The 21,105-nt window shown below is 43.3% G+C and overlaps 1 protein-coding gene across 1 annotated transcript in view; it reads right to left on the bottom strand.

The window, feature by feature from the left end:
* The window catches only part of KIF26B (kinesin family member 26B), a 411,118-nt gene extending 395,863 nt beyond the window's left edge, over window positions 1-15,255 (bottom strand). The window contains exons 1-2 of the mRNA XM_077811877.1: window positions 15,193-15,255; window positions 14,101-14,526 (exon numbers count right to left, since the gene is read on the bottom strand). Of these exons, the coding sequence (XP_077668003.1) occupies window positions 14,101-14,526; window positions 15,193-15,255 (489 nt within the window). The remainder of the gene's footprint in view (window positions 1-14,100; window positions 14,527-15,192) is intronic.
* Window positions 15,256-21,105: the final 5,850 nt, after the last annotated feature.

The following is a 21,105-nucleotide window of genomic DNA, read 5'->3' as shown; positions in this document are numbered from 1 at the left end:
CATTTCACTCTTCCTTACACTTCCCACAGAACATTAGACCAAATCCTTGCCAAAATAAGATGAATGGGAATTTTCAAGCAAAAAGTCACAATAAATCACATAATCTGGAGGATTTTGTTCATACATTTTCCTTCATGAAACACAGTCCTTGTTTACTTTGGACTGGTGATAAAAACCAACATTTCATTCCTCAGCATAGGCAAACAGGCCTAGATTCACAAAGAGACTTAGGTGTCTAGAGAATCTCAGGAGCAATAATGCAATCCACAAAACCTGAGTTAGGCACGTAGGCTCCCTGTACAATGAATGGTAGGAGACAGGCTCCTCAGAACGTAATCCGCAAAACGTTAAGCAGAGAGCAGCCTAAACTAAACAGCGGGAGATTCCAACAAGAGGGGTGTGTCCTAAGTCCTGCACCTCTCTCAGAGGCAGGCATCATCTCTGCTAGGAATCCATAAACAGAAACCTCTCTGCTGGAGTCAGGTGGCCTAGGCACCCAAGTAATTTCTTGTGAGATGCAGTTTGGCGCCTGCCTCACTCTGCACAAAACAGCCAGAAGAGGTGATGATAGGGCCACTGCCACCACCACTGGCCCAATTATAATTTTTAGCACCGTGGTTAGAACACTCACCCAGGATGTGGGCAATCCAGGTTCTATTCCCCACTCTGTCAGACAGGGAGAAGGGATTTGAACAGCAGTCTCCTACCTCTCAGGAGTGTGCGCTAACCATTGAATTATGGGATAGTCCGATGGGGACAAGGCGGGGGGGGGTCTTCCTCCTCAAATCTCTCCTACTGAAGCGGTTACATTTTGGATAAAGAAAAAGTAATTGTAGCAGGGAGACTGGACCCAAGGTCCCCAAGCATCTAGGTGGGTGCCCTTACCAGAGCTACAGAGCTACTCTCTTACCAGAGCTACCAGGCTACAGAGCTATTCTCACTCTCTTTGTCTGACCCCATGACTTAAAATTATTTACCCACAATGGAAGAACAGAAGGGACTGCAAGCCACACACCTGAATATCCCATAGCTCGGTGGTTAGAGACTTAGGATCTGAATAGGGGTCTCCCACCTCTTTCTCTCCATCAAGCAGAGGGGTGAATTGAATCCAGGTCTCCCACATCCTAGCTGAGTGCTCTAACCACTGGGCTAAATATATACTGGGGGGAGGATGCAGCAGTATCATCATCACCTCCTCTGGCCAGCTTTTAAATGGAACCAAATCCAGTAGGCAGCCTTTGAGCACACCTACCAGATCAGACCCCATGGGTGAGGTAGGTGCTCCTCTGCCGGTCTTCCCCCAGTTCATTGATCGCACCAGGGTTTAGGTATGAGGTAGCTGTGCAGATACTAGAGTGAGGCAGCAGTGCATGTACCCAGAAGGAGAAACTAGGTTAAGTAGGGAACTTTTACTGCAAGAATGTAGGTGTTGAATAGTTCAGACATCTACAGTGGATAGGCAGCAGCCAGGCTGGGATTTTGTGGTTCACAGTAGAACGTAAAACTGGAATTTAGGTCTCTAAGTATCTTTGTGGAGCTGTGCCATAGGCTATGAATAACCTTGAAAAGAGCTGGACAACCCCCCTACCCCAAGCAATTGCAGACATTTGTTAATACAAGCACGAATTTGCTATGATGGAAGTCATAGCCCCTTTTATTTGCTTTACTCAAACATTCATGCAGGTGGAATTTTGTCCCCATGAACATTCATGGAGTAAGAAAGTGTTCGGAATACCCATGTGCAAATATATCCATGCATGAATACTCATGATTAGGGCCCTACCAAATTCACAGTCCATTTCAGTCAATTTCACAGTCATATGATTTTTTAAATTGTAAATTTCATTATTTCATCTATTTAAATCTGAAATTTCATAATGTTGTAATTGTAGGGGTCCTGACTGAAAAAGGAGTTTGGGCGGGAAGAAGAGTAACAAGGTTATTGTAGGGGGGGGCTGCGGTACTGCTACCCTTACTTCTCCGCTGCTGCTGGCGGCGGCACTGCCTTCAGAACCGGGTAGCCGGAGAGTGGCAGCTGCTGGCCAGGAGCCCAGCTCTGAAGGCACAGCCGCTGCCAGCAGCAACGCAGACGTGAGGATGGCATGCTATGGTATAGCCACCCTTACTTCTGTGCTGCTGCCTGCAGAGCTGGGCCCTCACTCAGCAGCCGCCACTCTCCGGCTGCCCAGCTCTGAAGGCAGCAGCGCAAAAGTAAGGGTGGCATGGTATTACCACCCTTACTTCTGCACTGCTGCTCCCGGGCCCTGCCTTCAGAGCTGGGCATCCAGCCAGCAGCTGCTGCTTTCCGGCTGCCCAGCTCTGAAGGCAGCGCAGAAGTAAGGGCGGCAACACCATGTCCCCCCTAAAATAAACTTGAGAGCCCCTGCAACTCCCTTTTGGGTCAGGACCTCCAGTTTGAGAAACATTGGTCTTCCCCATGAAATTTGTATAGCGTCAGGTAAAAGTACACAAAAGACCAGATTTCATGGGGAGGAGATCAGATTTCACTGTCCATGACACGTTTTATCATGGCCGTGAATTTGGTAGGGGCCTACTCATGATTTAGGTGACCAATCTCACACTACAAAGGGTGAAATATAAATAGCAAATACTAACTTATGAGGATATGATGAATAATTCACGAGCAATCCACAAGCTGAAATACGTTTGTATAAACCATCGTGTACTTTTGAATATGTAAAAGCAAATTCCATTTGAAGATAATTTGTAAACCAATAAATAAATTAGTTGAATAAATTGTTAACTGCCAAGCAAGCTGTAGTGATGAGAACAAAAAACGAACAATCTTACATTTATATAGCACCCTTCATGGACTCCTGTGCACCTCAAACCTTAGTATTTGTGATCTATGTGATCACAGTCTGCTACTGCCAGTGTGACACTTCCCGCAGCCATGCTTTCATGCCTGCAGTTAATAGTTGAATTAACAGAGTTTGGTGGAATCTTTTTGAAGGACAGACCCCTTGGAGTTACAGAACTTGAACAATCATTTAGCCAAATAGACACAGCACAGGCTTTATTTACTGTTAGCAGTGGAAGAAAGATGTATGGGATTCAGCTCGATGTTTAGTTATAAAGAAAGCCAACCACCTCAAACAGGCAATACAAAAGTCTTACCCAAAACAACGTACAGTAGTCATTTAAGTGATTCCAGAGAAGTCAGCCTTGTTCTGTGGAGAGAGAACTTCTGTTTCAATCATGGACCGTGGGCTAAGTCTACAGTTTGGACCACCCTCCTAACTCTTCAGCAGAACTCCCATTGATAAACAATGTAAGGTTTGCACAAGATTCAAGAACAGAATTCTACTTTTGTGTCATAGCTAAGTTTTTAGTTAGTAAAATTACTGTTGCATTCTGCATCACTCAGCAGGGAAAAAAATGATTCAGGGCCCTTTTAGGATTGAAATCATGTTGTTTTTTCCCCAGGAAGTATACTACTATTGTGAGAGTACCCTGTTCTACAGTAAGAGGCAATTTTGGCTCCAGCAGGAGCTCTTTTAATGACCTGAAAATCAAAAAGGAAAACTACGAAAAGTTGAAATAGACAAATTACTAAGGATGGGTACAAAAGAATAGCACAAGCACGAAGGGACAAAAATCAATAAGCTTAAGGCACAAAATGAGTTACACCTATTAGCAAGGGGACATAAAAGGCAATAAGAAGAGGTTCTATAAATACATTAGGAGCAAGAGAAAGACAAAGGAAAGTATGCCCACTAATGAGTGGGGAAGGAGAACTAATAATGGATTACATCAATATGGCTCAGGTGTTTAATGGCTGTATTGCTTCAGTATTCACTAAAAAGATCATTTGTTACCAGATATTTACCACCACCAACATTAACTACAAGAGGAAAGGAATGCAAGCCAAAACAGGGAAAGAACAGCTTAAAGACTATTTAGATAAGTCAGATGTATTCATATCAGCAGGTCCTGATAAAATTAATAGTAGGATTCTTAAGGAATGATCTGAAACAATCTTGGAACTGTTACCAATTATTTTTCAGAACTCATGGAGGGGCAAGGTCCAACTGAACTTGAGAATGACAAACATAGTACCTATCTTTAAAAACGGGAATAAAGAGGAGCTGGAAAGTTATAGACCAGTCAGCTAACTATGACACCTGGAAAGATACTGGAACATCTAATTAAACCATCAATTTTAAGCATCTAGAGATAATAGGATAATAAGTAACAGCCAACATGGATTTGTCAAGAACAAATCATAACAAACCAACCTAATTTCCTTCTTTGGCCGGGTTACCGGCCTAATAAATAAGGGGAAGTAGAAGATGTGATATATTTTGATTTTAGTAAGATTTTGATAGTTGTACGTGACATTTTCATAAGCAAACTAGATGGAACTACTATAAGGTGGGTACATGACTGGTTGAAACACAGTACACAAAAAGTAGTTAATGATGATTCGGTCAAACTGGGTGGATGTATCTAGAGGGTTCCCCACAGAGGTCTCCCCTTGGTCTAGTACTATACAACATTTTCATTAATTACTTGAATAATTTGCAATGACACCATGTTGGGAGGGGCTACTAGCACTTTGGAAGACAGGAATAAAATTCAAAACAACCTTGACAAACTGGAGAAATTGGTCTGACAACAAGATGAAATTCAATAGAGACAGCTGCAAAGTATTACACATAGGAAGGGGGAAAAAGTCAAATGTGAAACAGCTAGCTAGGCTAAAGAGGAATTGGCGGTTATAGTGGATCACAAATGGTATACGAGTCAACAATGTGATGCAGTTGCAAAAGGGCTAATAGCATTCCAGAATGTAGTAACAGGAATGTCATATGTAAGTGGCAAATGCTGTTCTTCTTAGCACTGATGAGGCCTCAGCTGGAGTACTGTGCCTAATTCTGGGTGCCACTTTTAGGAAAGATGTGACCAAATTGAAAAGAATCCTGAACAGAGGTACATATATGATAAAAGGTTTAGGAAACCTGAACTATAAGGAAAAATTAAAAAACTAGACATGTTTAGTCTTGAGAAAAGATGACAGAGGGAGGAACCTGATAATGGTCTTCAAATGTTTAAGGGCAGTTATAAAGAGGATGGCGATCAAGCGTTCTTCATGTCCACTGAGGGTAGGAACAGTAGTAATTGGTTTAGTCTGCAGTAAGGGAGATTTAAGTTAGATATTAGGAAATCCTTATAAGGATAGTTCAGCACTGGAATAGGCTTCCAAGGGAGGTTTTTAAGAACAGATTAGGCAAACACCTGTCTACATATAGTTGGTCCTACCTCAGCACAGGAGGCTAGTCTAGATGACCCCTTGAGGTCCCTACCAGCCCTATATCTCTATGATTGTCACAGACAATTAAGATGGAAATATTAATCAGGGGAAGATATTAGAACTGCAAACAGCTGTTCATTTGAACCACAGTTTTGAACTAATCAACAAACACATTTTAACAACCCACTATAAAGTGATACAATTTCAAAAGACCAAACTAAACAAAAGTTAAATGTACCATTGCTGCAGTGGTAAATGGCTTTAACATAATACTTTTCACATTTTGTAATCGTTATAAAACATGAACTGAATTATGACTCCAGGACAAAAGGGGGAGGGCGGGGGAAATCAGAAAACCAAACTGAGTCTTGGATTTACTGTCCAATAACTTTATATTATTGATAGCAGTGTTTGCCTCAAAATTCTACTGGGTCAAGTAGTTAAATAAAAATAGAACCAAGGTACTAAATTAGTTACACCTTAGATACATTTAACGATCCCTTTTGTCAAGGGATACAATAGGTGAAATCTGGCTTTTTTCAAATTTCAGTTGCATTTACATAGATGTTCAAGTCAAGCATGTTAGTCTAAACGTTTTAGCCATTCAATAGCTGAGGGAATGGCACTGTGAAGTCCATGAGGGAGCAGAACAGCCCCATGCATATGATCTTCCTCTCCTAACTGGGCACAGCAGGAAGGGGAGAGTCACAAAGTCCCCACTTCTAGGCATTTGCACACATCTGACCACTTTACTTTTAAGCAATTTAGCTTTGCCTACAGATGGTATGGAAGGGCAAAACCAGGAGGCTGGACTGCTGGATATGCTTCGGCTATGTTTGAAGCTGGTTGGTTCTTTGTTTTTGAAGTCAATGGCAAAGCTCCTATTTACTTCAGTGGCGTGAGAATTCATCCCTGTCACAAGTCCATTGATTTCAATGGCATTAACAAGGTATACATTTGGACCAGAATTTTTTCAGAGGACCTGGATCAGCGTTCATGTCGCACTCCCCATCAGTACCTGGCCCAGGGAACCTAATGATCCAACTTGCAGACCAAATTTGAGGATGAATTCTGGTCACATGCCACCTGAGGCATGAGTGTATTCATAGTGCACATGTAGAAAAAATACTTCTTAGCATACTACTTCAGTGATATAATAAGTTCCTAGCAATATTTGGCATATTAGACCAAGAAGCCCACACTAAGAATTTTCAAAATTCAGTACTATTTGTTTAAGGATCTGTTAGCAGCCTCTACATTAGATTTTTTGCATTGTTGATATGATGGCGTCCTACTGGGAGAAGCCCCGTCAGACAGTTAGCTATTCACCAATGGGATACGTCCTTATGGCTCATCTGATGCCCCCTCCTTCGGTTGCTCACCCTGTGGCAGGATGGCGTCTCTCACTCTCTCTCTGGACTTGACTGCTCACTCTTCCTAACTCAAGGAGCTCCCTCTTCGTGGCTTGGCCCTCTGGTCAGGTCACTGTAATTTTCCCCTTTTGGGGTGTCAAAGTCCCTCTGGACAAACTGCCTCAGGCAGTTTTCAGCTCCACTGCCCAGACTGTGCCACTTCTCCAGTGGCCGGTAGGGGAAGCTATGCCCTCCCACTGCTCCAGGTCCCAGTCCAGGGATGATATGTCTAGCAAACAGTCTCAGACTCTGTTGCTGTTTCCCTGGGCTCTTTCCTACTTTTCCTTATCTTCTGGCCCACCCCTGGAGCTTCCTCTGCTCCCTGTGGCTACTTCACACCCTTTGCTCCCTCCCCCTCAGTTCTTGCCACAGTCTATAGTCCCATGCATGATCCCAGGGCTTACTCCCTCCTAGGACTCCTCTTTGTTTCTTGCCAATTCCCCACCTCAAGAATATGACTGCAGAGTTCTTCCTACCGCACCCTCTTACCACCAACTTCCTCTCCTTATGCTTAGTCCAGCTCCTCCCCCAGCTGGGCTTCATCAGCCATTAGACCTTAACAGCCCTGATTCTTCTCTAGGGCCTTGTGTGGATAGAAGCTGCCTCACAGCCCCACAAAAGAGATAGATTGAAAGCATATACAATACTAAAGAGATAGATCTGAAGGAAAAACATTGAGAATAAATGAATGCCAGTTTTATCTGGAATAACTTGTTCTCTACAGCATCTGCAGACGGACAATTGCTGTGGAGTTGTCTGGTTACAGGTCTTTCTTTCACATGTCAGCTAAATGAAAAATCCCAACAGCAATCAGCAATATTAGTCAAATTATGCTCAGTTATGTTTTTGTAACACCACTTAAAATCAATGATGTTTCATGGGAGAAATTGTGATAAAAGTTTGGCACATATGATCTTGGAGGATTTGGTCCCGTAAACTACTGAATAGAGACATAACTATTAGTGTATTCGTCTGTGACTCAATCTAGCTCCAATATTATACATGCTCTGTAAAAGAAAACTGCATGTTTCTTTCAGATGAGCACTCTAAAATTTCAAAAGAAAAATAAGCACCTCTGTGCATGGAAAAAATTAGAAATGTGACAATTAATTTAGCATCATCTTATAGAACTTCACACTTCCTGGAAAAGCAAAATGGCACCTTTTTGGTGTATTGGATTGTTGCTTTCCTAAATCGGGGCCATGTTGTAGTGTAAAGGCCTTAAGCATTTGCTTAACTTTACGTAGTAAGCTGCTTTCCTGAATAGAGATTCTTTTCTGAATAGAGACCTAAACAAATATGGACTGGAAACTGCCTATCCAAAACACAAAGTGTACCGCAGTTCGTGATAGCATCTAACATATATGTTAGTGAAGTGTGAGGAATGCCATGGACATGCTTTTTATGCCATGGCATGACACCTACATTGTGACATATTATAAACTAGCAGTGTGACATACCAGTTAAAATCATGTGTGACATGCCTCACAGTTCGGACATATGTACCATGTGCCACAAAAAGCAGCAACCCCTTTTACATAACAATGCAAAGCATGACAGTCAGGTATAGTGCAGAGATGGGCTGTCCAATTAAGTGCTTGGAAGCATCTCAATTTCTGATCTTAAATGGCTCACTCATGATGTGGCTAAAGCTGTGCAAGCCTCTTTCAGCCCTAAATTCACAAATACTGTGATCTTTCTAATAATCCACTGACATAAGCAAGCATCCCATTACATACTGATGGCCCATATTTGTAGTATGTGCTATTTTCACGAGTACTATCAAGGGAATTCATTATGGAACAGTCTTCCCAAAATAATACACTGGGACTCTGTTCTTGTATCACACACAAAAAATTGCTACAAATGATTATACAGTATTCCCTTTTAGGAAGATAATCCAATGCATTTAGTTAAGAAAATTCCTTGGGAGCCCAGTGTGTTCTCTGGAGCCTGTAAAAGACACCTTGAATTGACCAAAATACTCAAAATTCACCCTACATAAGGGGCTAGCTATACACTAAGCATTGACATGTTTCTGAATAATGGTTCTGCAAACCCATTTCACAGCTTGTGGAAGGGCAGAGTTTGGTCAACATTCTACTCCTTTCCTCACTCACAGAAATTGACTGAATTTTTCATCTTATGCAATTTTTTCCCTCCAAAGGTCAGGCCATGGCCCTCTGGAAGTATTTTCTGTTCAGAAAGGGAAACAATCTCCAATCAATTGAATATAGAGATGGGCCTGGTCCAAATTTCGATTTCAGTCAATAACAGTAAGCCTCTTTTCAGAGTAGCAGCCGTGTTAGTCTGTATTCACAAAAAGAACAGGAGTACTTTTGGCACCTTAGAGACTAACAAATTTATTTGAGCATAAGCTTTCGTGAGCTACAGCTCACTTCATTGGATGCATTCAGTGGAAAATACAGTGGGGAGATTTATATACATAGAGAACATGAAACAATGGGTGTTACCATACACACTGTAACAAGAGTGAAGCCTCTGTGATCCCATAGAGGTGACTGCAAAGCTAAGAACCTTGACAACTTCACAAGAAGGGATCTTCTTAAAATACAGTATTTTCACCTTTCCCCAAAGCAAAGTTGCCATATGAAAGTTTGGGCAAAATAATCATATCAACATTATCTCACATGCAGGAGTCTCAGAGTGAACTGTAGCCCAGGTGACCTCCGGCTGCTTTCAATGGCAAGTTGGCATGCATTTTTCATTGGTGAAGATATATTCCTAGGTCTGCTTTCTCCAGTATACATATCTAATCTGAACCATTCTAAGCAGCTGTAATTCTAGGGCACAGGAGGAAGAATGTGGGGACATCCCTATTTGCCAGGAGATATGCAATTGCAAAATGTGTTGCAGGTGACTTATACTAAATGTTTGGTATTATGACCTGTGATGCAATACAAAAGAATGGTTGCTGTTGTCTAAACTTTAATGGAGTTAATGCCCCCAAATGCTGACAAATTACTGCCCCAGGCCATTTAAAAATCACATTTCTAATGCAATAATCCTATCTGCATTACAATGAGTTGGGATGAAATGATTAGGTGCCTGATATTTTTGCACAGTGAATTAAGTCACTGTACTGGCTGGCCGTGCTTGTTCACAAATTAAAGGTCTAGACAGAAATGAAATTCCATTATTCTGCCACTTACTAAGCTTCGAGGAAGGGTTCATTACTGTCTTGTCTCTACTGGGAAGGTTTCTAAAGTAGCTACAAGCTATCGGGAACCTATTTTTCCATTATATCAACTGCACAGCTTTTTTCATTATTAGTCAAGCCTTTGACTACTGAACTCTTCTGAAATGGGAAAAGGCTAAATCAACAATACGTGAGCACAAGTGAGCAAAAGTTTCAGAAAAATGCAAGATGTAATTTTTTTCGCCCATAATCCACAGGACTTTTCACCGTCCTGGGCCTAAACCAGATCTATTTATCCATCACCCCGGAACTGTGGGTTATTCAGCTAAATGGACCAGGATACAAACCACTTAACAGATGGTGTTTTACAAAACTAACCTCTGTTTTGGCCACCTAATATTTAGTTAATATGTTTCAGGTAGATAAGTGTAAGCACAGAAATTATTTCCAAATAGGATACATTTAAATTACCTCTTACAGTAAAGCTCCCATTTTGGATTTTGTTGAACCCCAGAACAAGATAGCACTGGAAAGCCTGAGACTATACTCTTGATCTGAATATTCATGTTATTTATACACACACACACACAGAGCAGAACCTTTAGTTAACCCCTAGTTATTTTGTAATACATAATGTCTGTGTTCAGCATCATTGAAGTCAATGGGAATTTTGCCATTACATGCAGCCAGGATTTCATCTCAAGTCTATAGTAAATATAAAGATATCACATCATACATGTTTATAGATACAGTTGAGTCTGATGCCCTTCTGAAGACATATTCCAAATGGGCCAGGTTCAGAAAAAGCTTAATGAACTCTTTTGAAGGAGAAACGGATTAAGGAATAAAAACCTACCAATAGTCTTATTCATTTCTGAGACAGTCCCTATTGCTTTTCAAATGGCATACTTCATTAAAACTGCCTCTAAAATATACTGAATTCCTTTTAATATACAGCACAGTGTATAATTAATTACAACCTTCTAAGATCAATTGTGTAAATCATATTCAACACATATGTGTTTCAGGGTACAGTTACAGTAACTCATCTCATTCTCACAGTACTTAACCCGTTGAATGCAGATAGCTAGTTTGTGTACATAGTTTATATCTGTATCACCAGGGGAAAAGGGATTTGAGCTTTATGATGTCTGTTCCAGATGCCAAGAGTGCAGCATTTAAATGGTTAAACTAAGGCAGAACTTCTGAAATTAGAACTAATCTTTCTGCCAAACAACAAAAACCCTAAATTTCCATCCTGTTGACATATTTAGAATGAATGTTTCTAGTTAAAGTTAAAGCTCCACACCTCAGTGCTAACAATGAGCTAGTCAGAGGCAGCCTTGTTCCACATTAAGTATTGCTTTTTCTGTACCAATGTAATGCTTCACTGCATAGCTTCATACTCAGTCTGCTTACACAGCAATTAAGTGTGGTATTAGGCTAGATAGATATATTCAAACATTTTAAATTGTATGATTACTCAGTATGAAAGAATTCATATAGGTACAGGTTCAGATAAATCATTGCAGATTCTATTAATCTATATTGTGTATATGCCAAAATAAAGCTGCTAATGGATTATTATATTCACTACTACAATATCAACTACCCAAAGTTATATGCATTTTAAATACACTATAAATGAAAAATATGTTTTACTGACTATAGATATAATGCTTATGAAAGTTCCAGGCTATTTTCAGTAGCAGCAGCAAAACAAAAAACACTTCTAAGTCAGCTAGATCCATACAAGATGACTGATGCTTTTTAGATCCCCAATTTCATGATCCTCCCAATGTTTCATAGTTACAAATGGATGTTACTAATTAATCATATTACAGTGGACACTATGGATCCTGCAAGGTGCTCCTGAGAGATACTGAGAATCACCCTTTTGACCTGCTCCTGCTCCCATTGAATCAAATTGTCAATCGCTCATTGAAATCAATGGGAGTAGAATTGATTCAATGGGAGCTGAGGGTATTCAGCAACTTTCAGAACTCTAAGAACAAATACACTAGATCCATTTATGGGCCTGATCCTGAAAGTCTTACATGAGGAATCTTTACACAAATAACCCTAATAAAGTCAATGGAACTACTCACATTATGTTTATTATGGTAGTGCCTAGAGATTAACCAAGAATGGGGCCCCATTGTCCTAGGCAGCTACAAACAGAGTAGACAGTCTCTGTCGTGATTCTAAATCCTGCTTACATAAACAAGGTAGACAAAAGATAGGAGAAAGAGATACCCATACACACATACAAGCAGAGTGATGATATGTAAATGGTATGTTAATTCCATAATTTGTTTATTTATTTGTGAATGGGGGCATGCTAAATGGAAGGGGAAGAGAGAAGGGACATTAAAGGATTACTCAACTGCATAAGGCTTGCAGGATCAGGCCTCTATAACACCATCATTAGCAGCTGGATTTTTGAGTGGACAATGCACAAAGCTAAGGTAAGTGATTCCAGGGGGATTTAATGCAGTTGGGAATGAAGGTAATGACTGCAGCCTTTACAGTGTTAATAATAGAGAACCATACAAGAGTGCGGAAGAGTTTTTACCTCATACAATGAGATCTATCATTTAATACCTGACATTTTGTGATGGGCAGAAAACCCTACAGTTTACGATTTATCCACCCATTACTGTAAAATGTGATTCCCCTTCTTATCTCAAAGCTCACATTGTGGCAATCACACGGGCAGTAATTCCAAAGCTGGCAAGTCATAGCTGTTACATATCATGTAACCTGAAATTTTTAAATAAATTAATTCCAAGCACAGCTTCCTCAGGATTCAGCAACAGTTATGAATATTTAAGTCAATTTAACCCTTTCAACATACTTTTTTTTTCTGCTTGTGAATAATTCAGCTTAAACAAACCAGCTATTGAGAGGAGATTACTACTAGCCCTTTATTCTGTTGTTTGGGATCACACTGACTCCCTTTCAAAACACAAGGCACATAAATAAATAATGGTAAATACAATAACAGTACTAAAGACCCTTCCACAGCAATCAGCTCTTTTCCAAGGTACTTCTTTATCGTAACCACTAATGAAAACTCTTTGAAGTGGAAGAGTAAATATTATCATTTGATAGTACTTGGGCCCAACAGTGCAAACACAATTGCATTGTGTTACATTCTGGGAGCTCTAGACCTATTCACAATACAGCACTTGCAGGGTTGCTATGGAGGAGTCCAGTGCTTACAATTCTGTTGGCACTCAATCAGCACAAGAGCTGCTGATCACTCTTTCAGGGCTGTTCACCTTAATCTTCATCTGCAATACAAGTGGAAAAACTACTGACTACAGAGGATGGCTTTAATAGGGCCACATTTTCCAATGCTGACCACCCACAATCAGAGCCAAAATACATCTCCCCTTTAGGCACTTTTCAAAACTGCTCTGCACGCAGCAGCTCCCAATATGACACCTGTAGCCAGATCCCTCATCTCTTTAAGAGAGCTCATCGCCCTTGTGGTTGACGTTGTAGCTGGGGACTCTAGAGACCTGGGTGCAATTGCTTGCTCTGCCACAGACTCCCCCTGTGAGTTTAGGTACTTCACTTTCTCCTCCTCAATTACCCATCTGTAAAATGGGGCTCCCAGGGATGCTATGAGAAAAACTGTATTGATAATTAAAAGGTACGCAAGATACTACAGTATTAAGGGCCAAGTAAGTACCTAATAGATCTGGGTGCTTGTTTGAAAGTCTGGCCCCTAGAGGGGAGGAGAGAAGGGGTGTGAAGTGGGAGTGGGACCACAGATGCTCAGACACTTGCACCCTAGCCCATCCTCTGTTACCAAATACAGTAGGTACGTGGGGAATCAGAGTACAGAAATACCAGCAACGGAATGAAAGGGGCAGGCAAAGAAAGGCTTGAGGGACTGACTCAAAATGCCCAGAAGCCTTCCACATGTGCAAGGGCAGAGGAGAGATTCCCACAGGGACAAAGCAAGAGGTGGGGGGGCGCATTGGAGGGAAAGAAGAGCTAGGAAGCGGGGAATAAAAACACGGTATTAAAAAACCCCACCCCAAATGAGGGGTGACCCCGACGCCGACCTCCATCTATCCTGGCTGCGAGTCTGCTGGCGACACGGGAGCCCCGCCGGCCTTGTGAATGGGGGTGGGAGCATGAGCCATGGGGGCCCGGCTAAGGCCCCCGCCGGCCCTCAGAGGCCTGCGCCCCGTGGCGGGAGCCCAGCCCGTGCCGCCCGCGCGCCCCGCCCCGCTCACCTTGCTGCTGAAGGGCCCGGGGATGAGCAGTTTCAGAGCCTGTCTCTTCAGCTCCACCAGGCGGGCGTTGCAGTTCTCGCACCAGACGCCGCTGCCGGAGCCCGGCGAGGAGCCGCCCCCGCTGCCGGAGCCCGGCGAGGAGCCGGAGCCGGAGCCCGGCGAGCCCGTGCCGAAGCCCGGCGAGCCCCCCAGCGAGCCCGGGGAGCTGCTGCCGATGCCCGGGGAGGCAGGACCCGGCGAGCCGCTGAAGGAGCCCGGCGAGGAGGTGCCGGATCCGGGAGACGGGGTGCCGGACGAGCCCAGGGCGGAGCCGGCTCCCTCTGGGGCTGGGCGGCTCCCGGCCCGGGATTCCTCGTAAGCTTTCCGGTACCAGCTCTCGGGGGAGAAGGGGGCCGCGGGCTTGGTCGGGGAGCAGGGCTCGGTCACCTGGAGGAGGAGCAGAGGGGGAGGCAGCGAGTGAGGCGCGGGGCAGCGCGGGGCCGGCCAGCCGCCGTCGGGGACTGCGGCTGCTCGGCCGACCCCAGCCGCGAAGCGCCCCGCATGGTCTCCGGGCGGCCCCCTGAGAGCGGCGGGGGCAAAGCGGTAACGGCCTCGCTTCCGATCCCCACCCCCCGGAGCGGTGTCCGGCCCCACGCACTGCGGTGGCTCGGGGACGCCTTCCCGGGCAGGGGGTGTCAGAACACCCCGCACGTGTGATCGGCAGAGAATCGGTCCCCACCGGTACGGGGCCGTGCAAAGCGAGGGCAGCTCGAATCGCACACTGAGATGCACCCCGGGGCTGGGAAATTAAAAACAAAGTTACACAGGGAGGATGCGGAGGGCGAAAGTCTGCAACGATCGCAGGGGGAAGGGAACCCAGTGTACTTCATGCAATTATTTTTGAGCACATTGAATAGACCAAGAAATATACTCAGCCAGGTGAAGCTCTGAATGGGAACGTGCAGCTTAATAAGGTTCATATGTTGGTGTCATTTGTTACAGGTCAGTTTACAGGGAATTTATAGCATGGGTCCTTGGGAAGGAGGGGGAATTAAAACCCTTAGCGCAGATGGATTTAAAAGATTCCCTGCATTTCATGTCTGGATAACTTACCCCGTATTTCCTGCTTCTGGTTGTGACTGCAATTCTCTCTTTATTTCCAGCCACTGAATTCATGATGATTTTATAAAACAGGAGAATGTCCTAAAAATTTCCCAGGTTACATCCAAAATAGAGAATTTTCAATCCAATAAGGTTCACCAGCTGGATAGATAGACTGTAAACACTGCACCAAATTCAACCTTTTCCTCCAGAGAAAACACTGAGCCCAGAAGCACCATCAGTTTTCAGGCAAATGTTTTCGATTTTTTTTTTTCTTCAAAACATCTTTTTCCTCATGATCTTCTCTCTCATTCACTTACACTTCTTGCTTTCACAGACACACCAGCATCCAGAGTATCAGCATTTTCCCCCACCAGACAGTACAGTTTTCCTCCACAAGTGAAATGAACAATCACATCCAAGGTAGCTTTAGGAAGGTATAAAGAGAGAGAAAGCCAGAGAGCTATGCTCTGCCTAGAAGCAGAGATTTCTCTCTCTGCTACTGGTGCTGTGGTAACTTGTTTCCTTCACTAAGGTTTGTAACTGAGTTAAAAGAAATCCTCCAAAAATATCAGGATCCAGTCTCTGGGAGGAGCTTCCGAGTCCCTTGCAGCCAATATCCTTCTGCCCATTTGTGCCTGACAGTTTTGTAAGGGAAAGGAAGACTCTGGCTATATAACACTCCTTGGTCAGTAGAGGAGCTGCAGAACGTTTGCAAGTGACGCCCCTGAAGGCTTTGAAAATACTGTCAAAGCTTCACTGCAGTTCTGTGCAATAGATTAGCTGCTGAGGAGGTTCCATTTTATTTTGCAGTGTTTCTTGATTGACATTTGTGATTTTTTTCTTCTTCTTCTTAAAAACAAACAAAACCCCAACCACCTTGTTGCTTCCCTGCAGTTATTGATTAGTTGCCAATATCCAGGGCTTTAATGAACATGATTTTTGCAAGTGTTCCCAATATTGTATAAACAATCATGAAAGGAAAGCTGGTTGGAATGTTTGCCACATCTATAACAGTCACTAGAATTTCTTTGTCTGTGTTATTGTTTTGAATGTATTAATTAAACTTGCAATAAAGGGCATGTTACAGTGACTTGTTAACAATCGAATCCCAAAGTCTAACTGTCTCCCCCTCTCTCCCCCCACCCATTTCACAGAGGAAGGTTATTTTGCCCCCTGACCCCTATTTATTTCAAATCTTGAGGGCAGCACAAACATTTCTAATAAATCACTTGTTGGTTCCCACAGAAAACTAATGAAATTAAGAAACTAAGGCCCAGATTCTTCTAGGTATTTAGGTTCCTCACTCCCACTGAAATCAAAGGGAGTGAGGTGCCTAAATACTTTTGAGGATCTGGGGCTAAGTGCCAGATCCCCTGATGTGGTCAAAATGCAGAGTGCAAATTAGGGGGCATGATGCAAAGGTGGTTTAACCCCCACCTTTGCACTCTTCTGGTACTGGTGCTGCTCTCTGAATAGCATTCTCTCTACACTGTTAGAGCAGCCTTTGGTCTGCTCTAATGAATACTGGGATGTAGTGGCCACAAGGGGCCAAAAGTGAAGTCCTGTGTTCCTGAGCTGTAAAGATAGCCCAGTGATGCCTCCTTTTCTTAACTATGCTGCTAGCAGGAAGGTTTGACACCACCTGACTATTATCTTTATTTTGGAACAATTCTTCCTGTGTCAGTTGAACCAGCTTTACAGCTAGATCACATGGGCAGTGCAGCAGAAAACAACATCACTGCTGGTGGATCTGGCCCTGAATATTTACAAACACATTAAAATAGGATCAAAAGGGCAAACAAAGAAGGTGCTACTTGAGTCCCTCCAGATACAACCATGTTTCAGAAAACTTTTGATATAGAGGTACAAAGTTATTCATTCCACTGATAGGAGCAATCAGGACCACAAAGTAATGAAGAAAAAGTAATGCAAGTCCCTGCTTCCTGATATTACAGAATGACTGTACTCTGTTCTCAGTCCCACAGGAACAGAGACCATGAATAGAGGCAGACATGTGCCCTGTACACCATAGTGTATAACTTTTAATTTTTGGGGCTCGGCATTTCTTACGGTGAACTGGCAGATTTGCTTTGTTCTTCCGCAGACCTTTCATTACCCCACTATTAGATGTGCCTGCCTCCCACATCTGCTGTGTTAGTGATCATCAAAGTGTGTGTCACGGCATGCCTCCTTGGGAGATTATGGATATAGTGTAGCCAGGGGGCAACAGATTGGCTAACATGCTTACACAGTCCAAATTGCAGGCTACTGCCCTGTTAGGGATTGAGAAGCGGAGACTCTACAACATCTTGGTGTCCATCTCCTTGAAAAGTTCACAGGGAGGAAACAGTAGGTATTAGAGGGGGTGTGTGGACACAACAACAGTTCAAGGATGATCAATGAGGCAATATTGTACAGCTAATTGGTGAAGCAGCAAACACAAAAGTGCATTTAAATGCTTGATGGTTTTCATTATTTAGAGATGCCAAATGCTGCAGGGAAGAAGTAGCAGAGAGAGAGAGAGAGAGAGAGAAATAACACCCACTAATGCTTCAGTGTATTACCTGTAGCCTCGTCTACGTGAGGGAAATTAGGGCCCATAATTGGCCACCTTTGCAGCTCCATCAGTGACAGCAATAGTGGAAGATGGAAATAAGGAATATTTTTTAACAGCAGGGGTAATTAACCATTGCAATAGTTTACCGAAGGTTGTGGTGGATTTTCTATCACTAGAAATTTTTAAATCAAAATTGGATTTTTTTAAAAGATATGCTCTATCAAACAGGAGTTATTGTACGGAAGTTCTATGGCCTGTGTTATACAGGAAGTCTGGAGTCTAGAAATGTAGAGCATCCAGGATTCAGGTGTTCTGACCACTTTGTCATCTAACCTTGATCGCAGTAAGATTAGACAACAAAGTGGTAAAAATGCCTTAGTCCTGTCTGCATTATGGCCCCTAGTGATACTGCCACTGCCGGAGCTGCAAGAGGGCTGTATCAGTAATGAATTCTGGTCACGTGCCACCTGAAGTATGTTGGGCATATGCGCCTAAATTTACCAGTGTAGATGTTGCCTTGCAGTGTGGGCCAGCGAGGATGAGAGCCCTCAGCACTTCTTCCTCTGCTGTATTTGTATTCACCAAAACAGCTGCAAGTGAAATTTCAGTGCCATTAGCAACACTTTGCTTATCAGGTTAAATGCAGCGCAACTGCACCCATGAGATGAAATGGACAAAGTGGTAGTGCAGAAAAAAACCAAAAAAACAAAACAAAACAAACCCCTTGCAAATTTGTCACATTGAAAAGCCATGATTTGTATTCCAAAGCAGTGGAGTCCAAAGAGAGAGAGAGAGAAGCTTTCAGTGGGATGTGAGTGCCCTCTGCTGTTTGTAGTGCATAACATGTAGATTGGTATTTTGATCCTTACTGTATAGATTGCTGTAATATTTCCTATAAGGAAACTGTGATGGGGTGGCCTGCCCCAATCATCAGCCCACCCCACCACCTGTCATGGCTCTTCAATGATTTTGGTAGGCCCAATAAAGATATACAAGGGCCTAAGGAGGGATAGAGCTAGAGAAGAAGCAGTACCTGGAATAAGTAGTGATTGGGAGAAAGATAGGCATTGTTTCTTTTAAGGCTTGGGACTAGGAGCCTGGTAGAGTGCATGGGGGCTGGCTCCTGTCTTCCCCAACCAGTTGGAGGATGAACTGGGAGAAAGGGGCCAGCATATAGGCTGCCTCCTCTCTCACAGAAGATAGCTGGTCTGCTGAGCCCTCCAGTTGGGAAGGCCAATTAGAGAGAGCATTTAGCTAAAGGAAGCTGGCAAAACCCTTGCAGCTGACTATTCCAAGGCAAGAGGCCTGTGACACAAACCTCAGCTCCAGGAAGAGGGCTAAGGAGGAGGGAGGAATCAGCTGCTCTAAAAGCAAGAGGCAGAGGGACTGCTCGCAGTGCAGCCTGGCTGCTGCAGGAAAGAGCCACCATCATAGCTGGCTAGAGAGAAGCTCTGACAAATCAGAGGTCTAGGCAAGGATAGCAAAATCTAGAGATCTGGTGAAGACATTGATAAGTGGGTTGAGGGTAGGAGCAGCTCAGGGAAGTGGCAGAGGGATGAAGGAAACAGTCTTTGTCTGCCTAAAACAGAGTCACTGGGCTGGTACCCAGAGGAGAGGGCAGGCCTGGGTTCCCCTGCCTCTCCCCTGGACAAAGAGGGGGTGCATGAATGTTAAGAAACCAAGAACAAGAAGTTCCAGATAAATGTTGGGAGATGGGCTTGAAGTCCGTTAGATTTTGAGTTTCCTATTTTTGGACCTGGAGGGGAATGGACTGAGTAGTGACAGAGAAAATGATAGATTACTGTGGAACCAGAATACCTAAAGCGGGTGCAAAACTTAAAATAAAAACCCTGCAACACCACACCTGAACATGTGAAGGCACTCTACAGGAACATTACTGTCTGTGCTAAACTTACCAAAATCAAAGTAAGCTGGCCATTTGCCTGGGATCCTGTGATGGCAATAATTTGCTCTTTCACCCGCCGAGTTCTGAATTTTTCAGTACTGGAGAATAAGAAGCAAGGAGACTGCTGCTCATACTTGCTTTCCACTATACTTATAGCTTCTGAATCTTTCCGTTTTTGAGGCCACGTCACTGTAAAAGTGAAACACAAATGCATGCAAATCTTGCTAAATGTTCTTTTGCAACCCATTTAATCCTGTTTCTCTACAGATTTCATATATCTGTAGGAGTTCCTGATTTATGTTTGTGTAAATGAGAGGAGGACCCAGGGGGCCCAGGCAGGACCACCCCTCCACTCCAACCCCTGGATCCAAAACTGTTCAGGAAAGACCCCCCTCCACTCACAAACACACACTACAGGGGCAGTAGGACCCAGAGGTTGTCTATTCCCCATGTAGCCTTGAGGGAAAACTGCAGAGAGGAGCCAGCCAGTAGTGGCTGAAGCAGCCAAAGCAGGGACCTTTGGCCATTCACAGCACTTTCTACCATTTTAATTGGACTCCCCTGTGCTGACTGGCTGTTTGCTCCAAACCTCCCTTTCCCTCACAGTCACTTCACTCCACATCTGCCCTCTTCTCCCACTGCCCTGTGCCTTCGCTCCCCTTTTCTGTCCATTTAGCTAGTCCTCCTCCTAAGTAAATTCATCCCACCAAAAAACAAAACAAAAAACATGGAGCTAACATGACATTTGCTGCCATCACCTTGTTCACACTCCTTGCCCCTTCCTGTGTCTGTCTGGTTTATTTAGTGTGTCAGCTCTTCGAGGCAGGAACCATTGACTGCTCTGTTACAGTGCCTAGCGCGATGAGGTCCATCATGGCTGGCCCTTAGATGCTACTGTAATAAACATTATTATCAAAAACATACTGGGCAGGATTTTGCTGAGATGTAAAACTGGAGTAATTCAATTTATTTCAGTGGAGTTACTCTGGATTTACACTGGTGTGAAAGCACAATCTGGGCACATCTTTTGTATTTTCATTTCTGAGTGATTTCCATGTTAGTTCTGGCAAGAAATACCAATGGGGCTGAAAGAGGGCATGTGCAAGGTGCTGCTGTGTTTCGTGGTTAAAGCAGCTTATACTGTCTATGTGGTGTCTAGATGACTGTGGAGGTAATATTCACATATGATCTACTGGTGTTCTCCAGTGGCCCATCCTTAAGTCATTAGCTTCCTAAACAAATTCCTTTTGTGACGTAATTTTGGCCTGCTTCCCAAAAGAGACTTGTTTTTGAAAGCTTGAACAAAAACTGTTCAGCTGATTTTGGGTTAGCTGAGGATGATAAGAATACTTGTTTTGCTCTTTTTTGAAGTTTGCTGACTCTTTGTGATCAAAATATGACTAATCTTTGGAATATCAAAATTAGTATCTGAATGTCCTTCAATGTAAACCTCTAAGAG

The sequence above is a fragment of the Eretmochelys imbricata genome, chromosome 3, assembly GCF_965152235.1.
Source record: "Eretmochelys imbricata isolate rEreImb1 chromosome 3, rEreImb1.hap1, whole genome shotgun sequence".
NCBI lineage: Eukaryota > Metazoa > Chordata > Testudines > Cheloniidae > Eretmochelys > Eretmochelys imbricata.
Note: the sequence above shows the minus strand (reverse complement) of the source record. Positions and strands in the feature narration are given on the sequence as shown.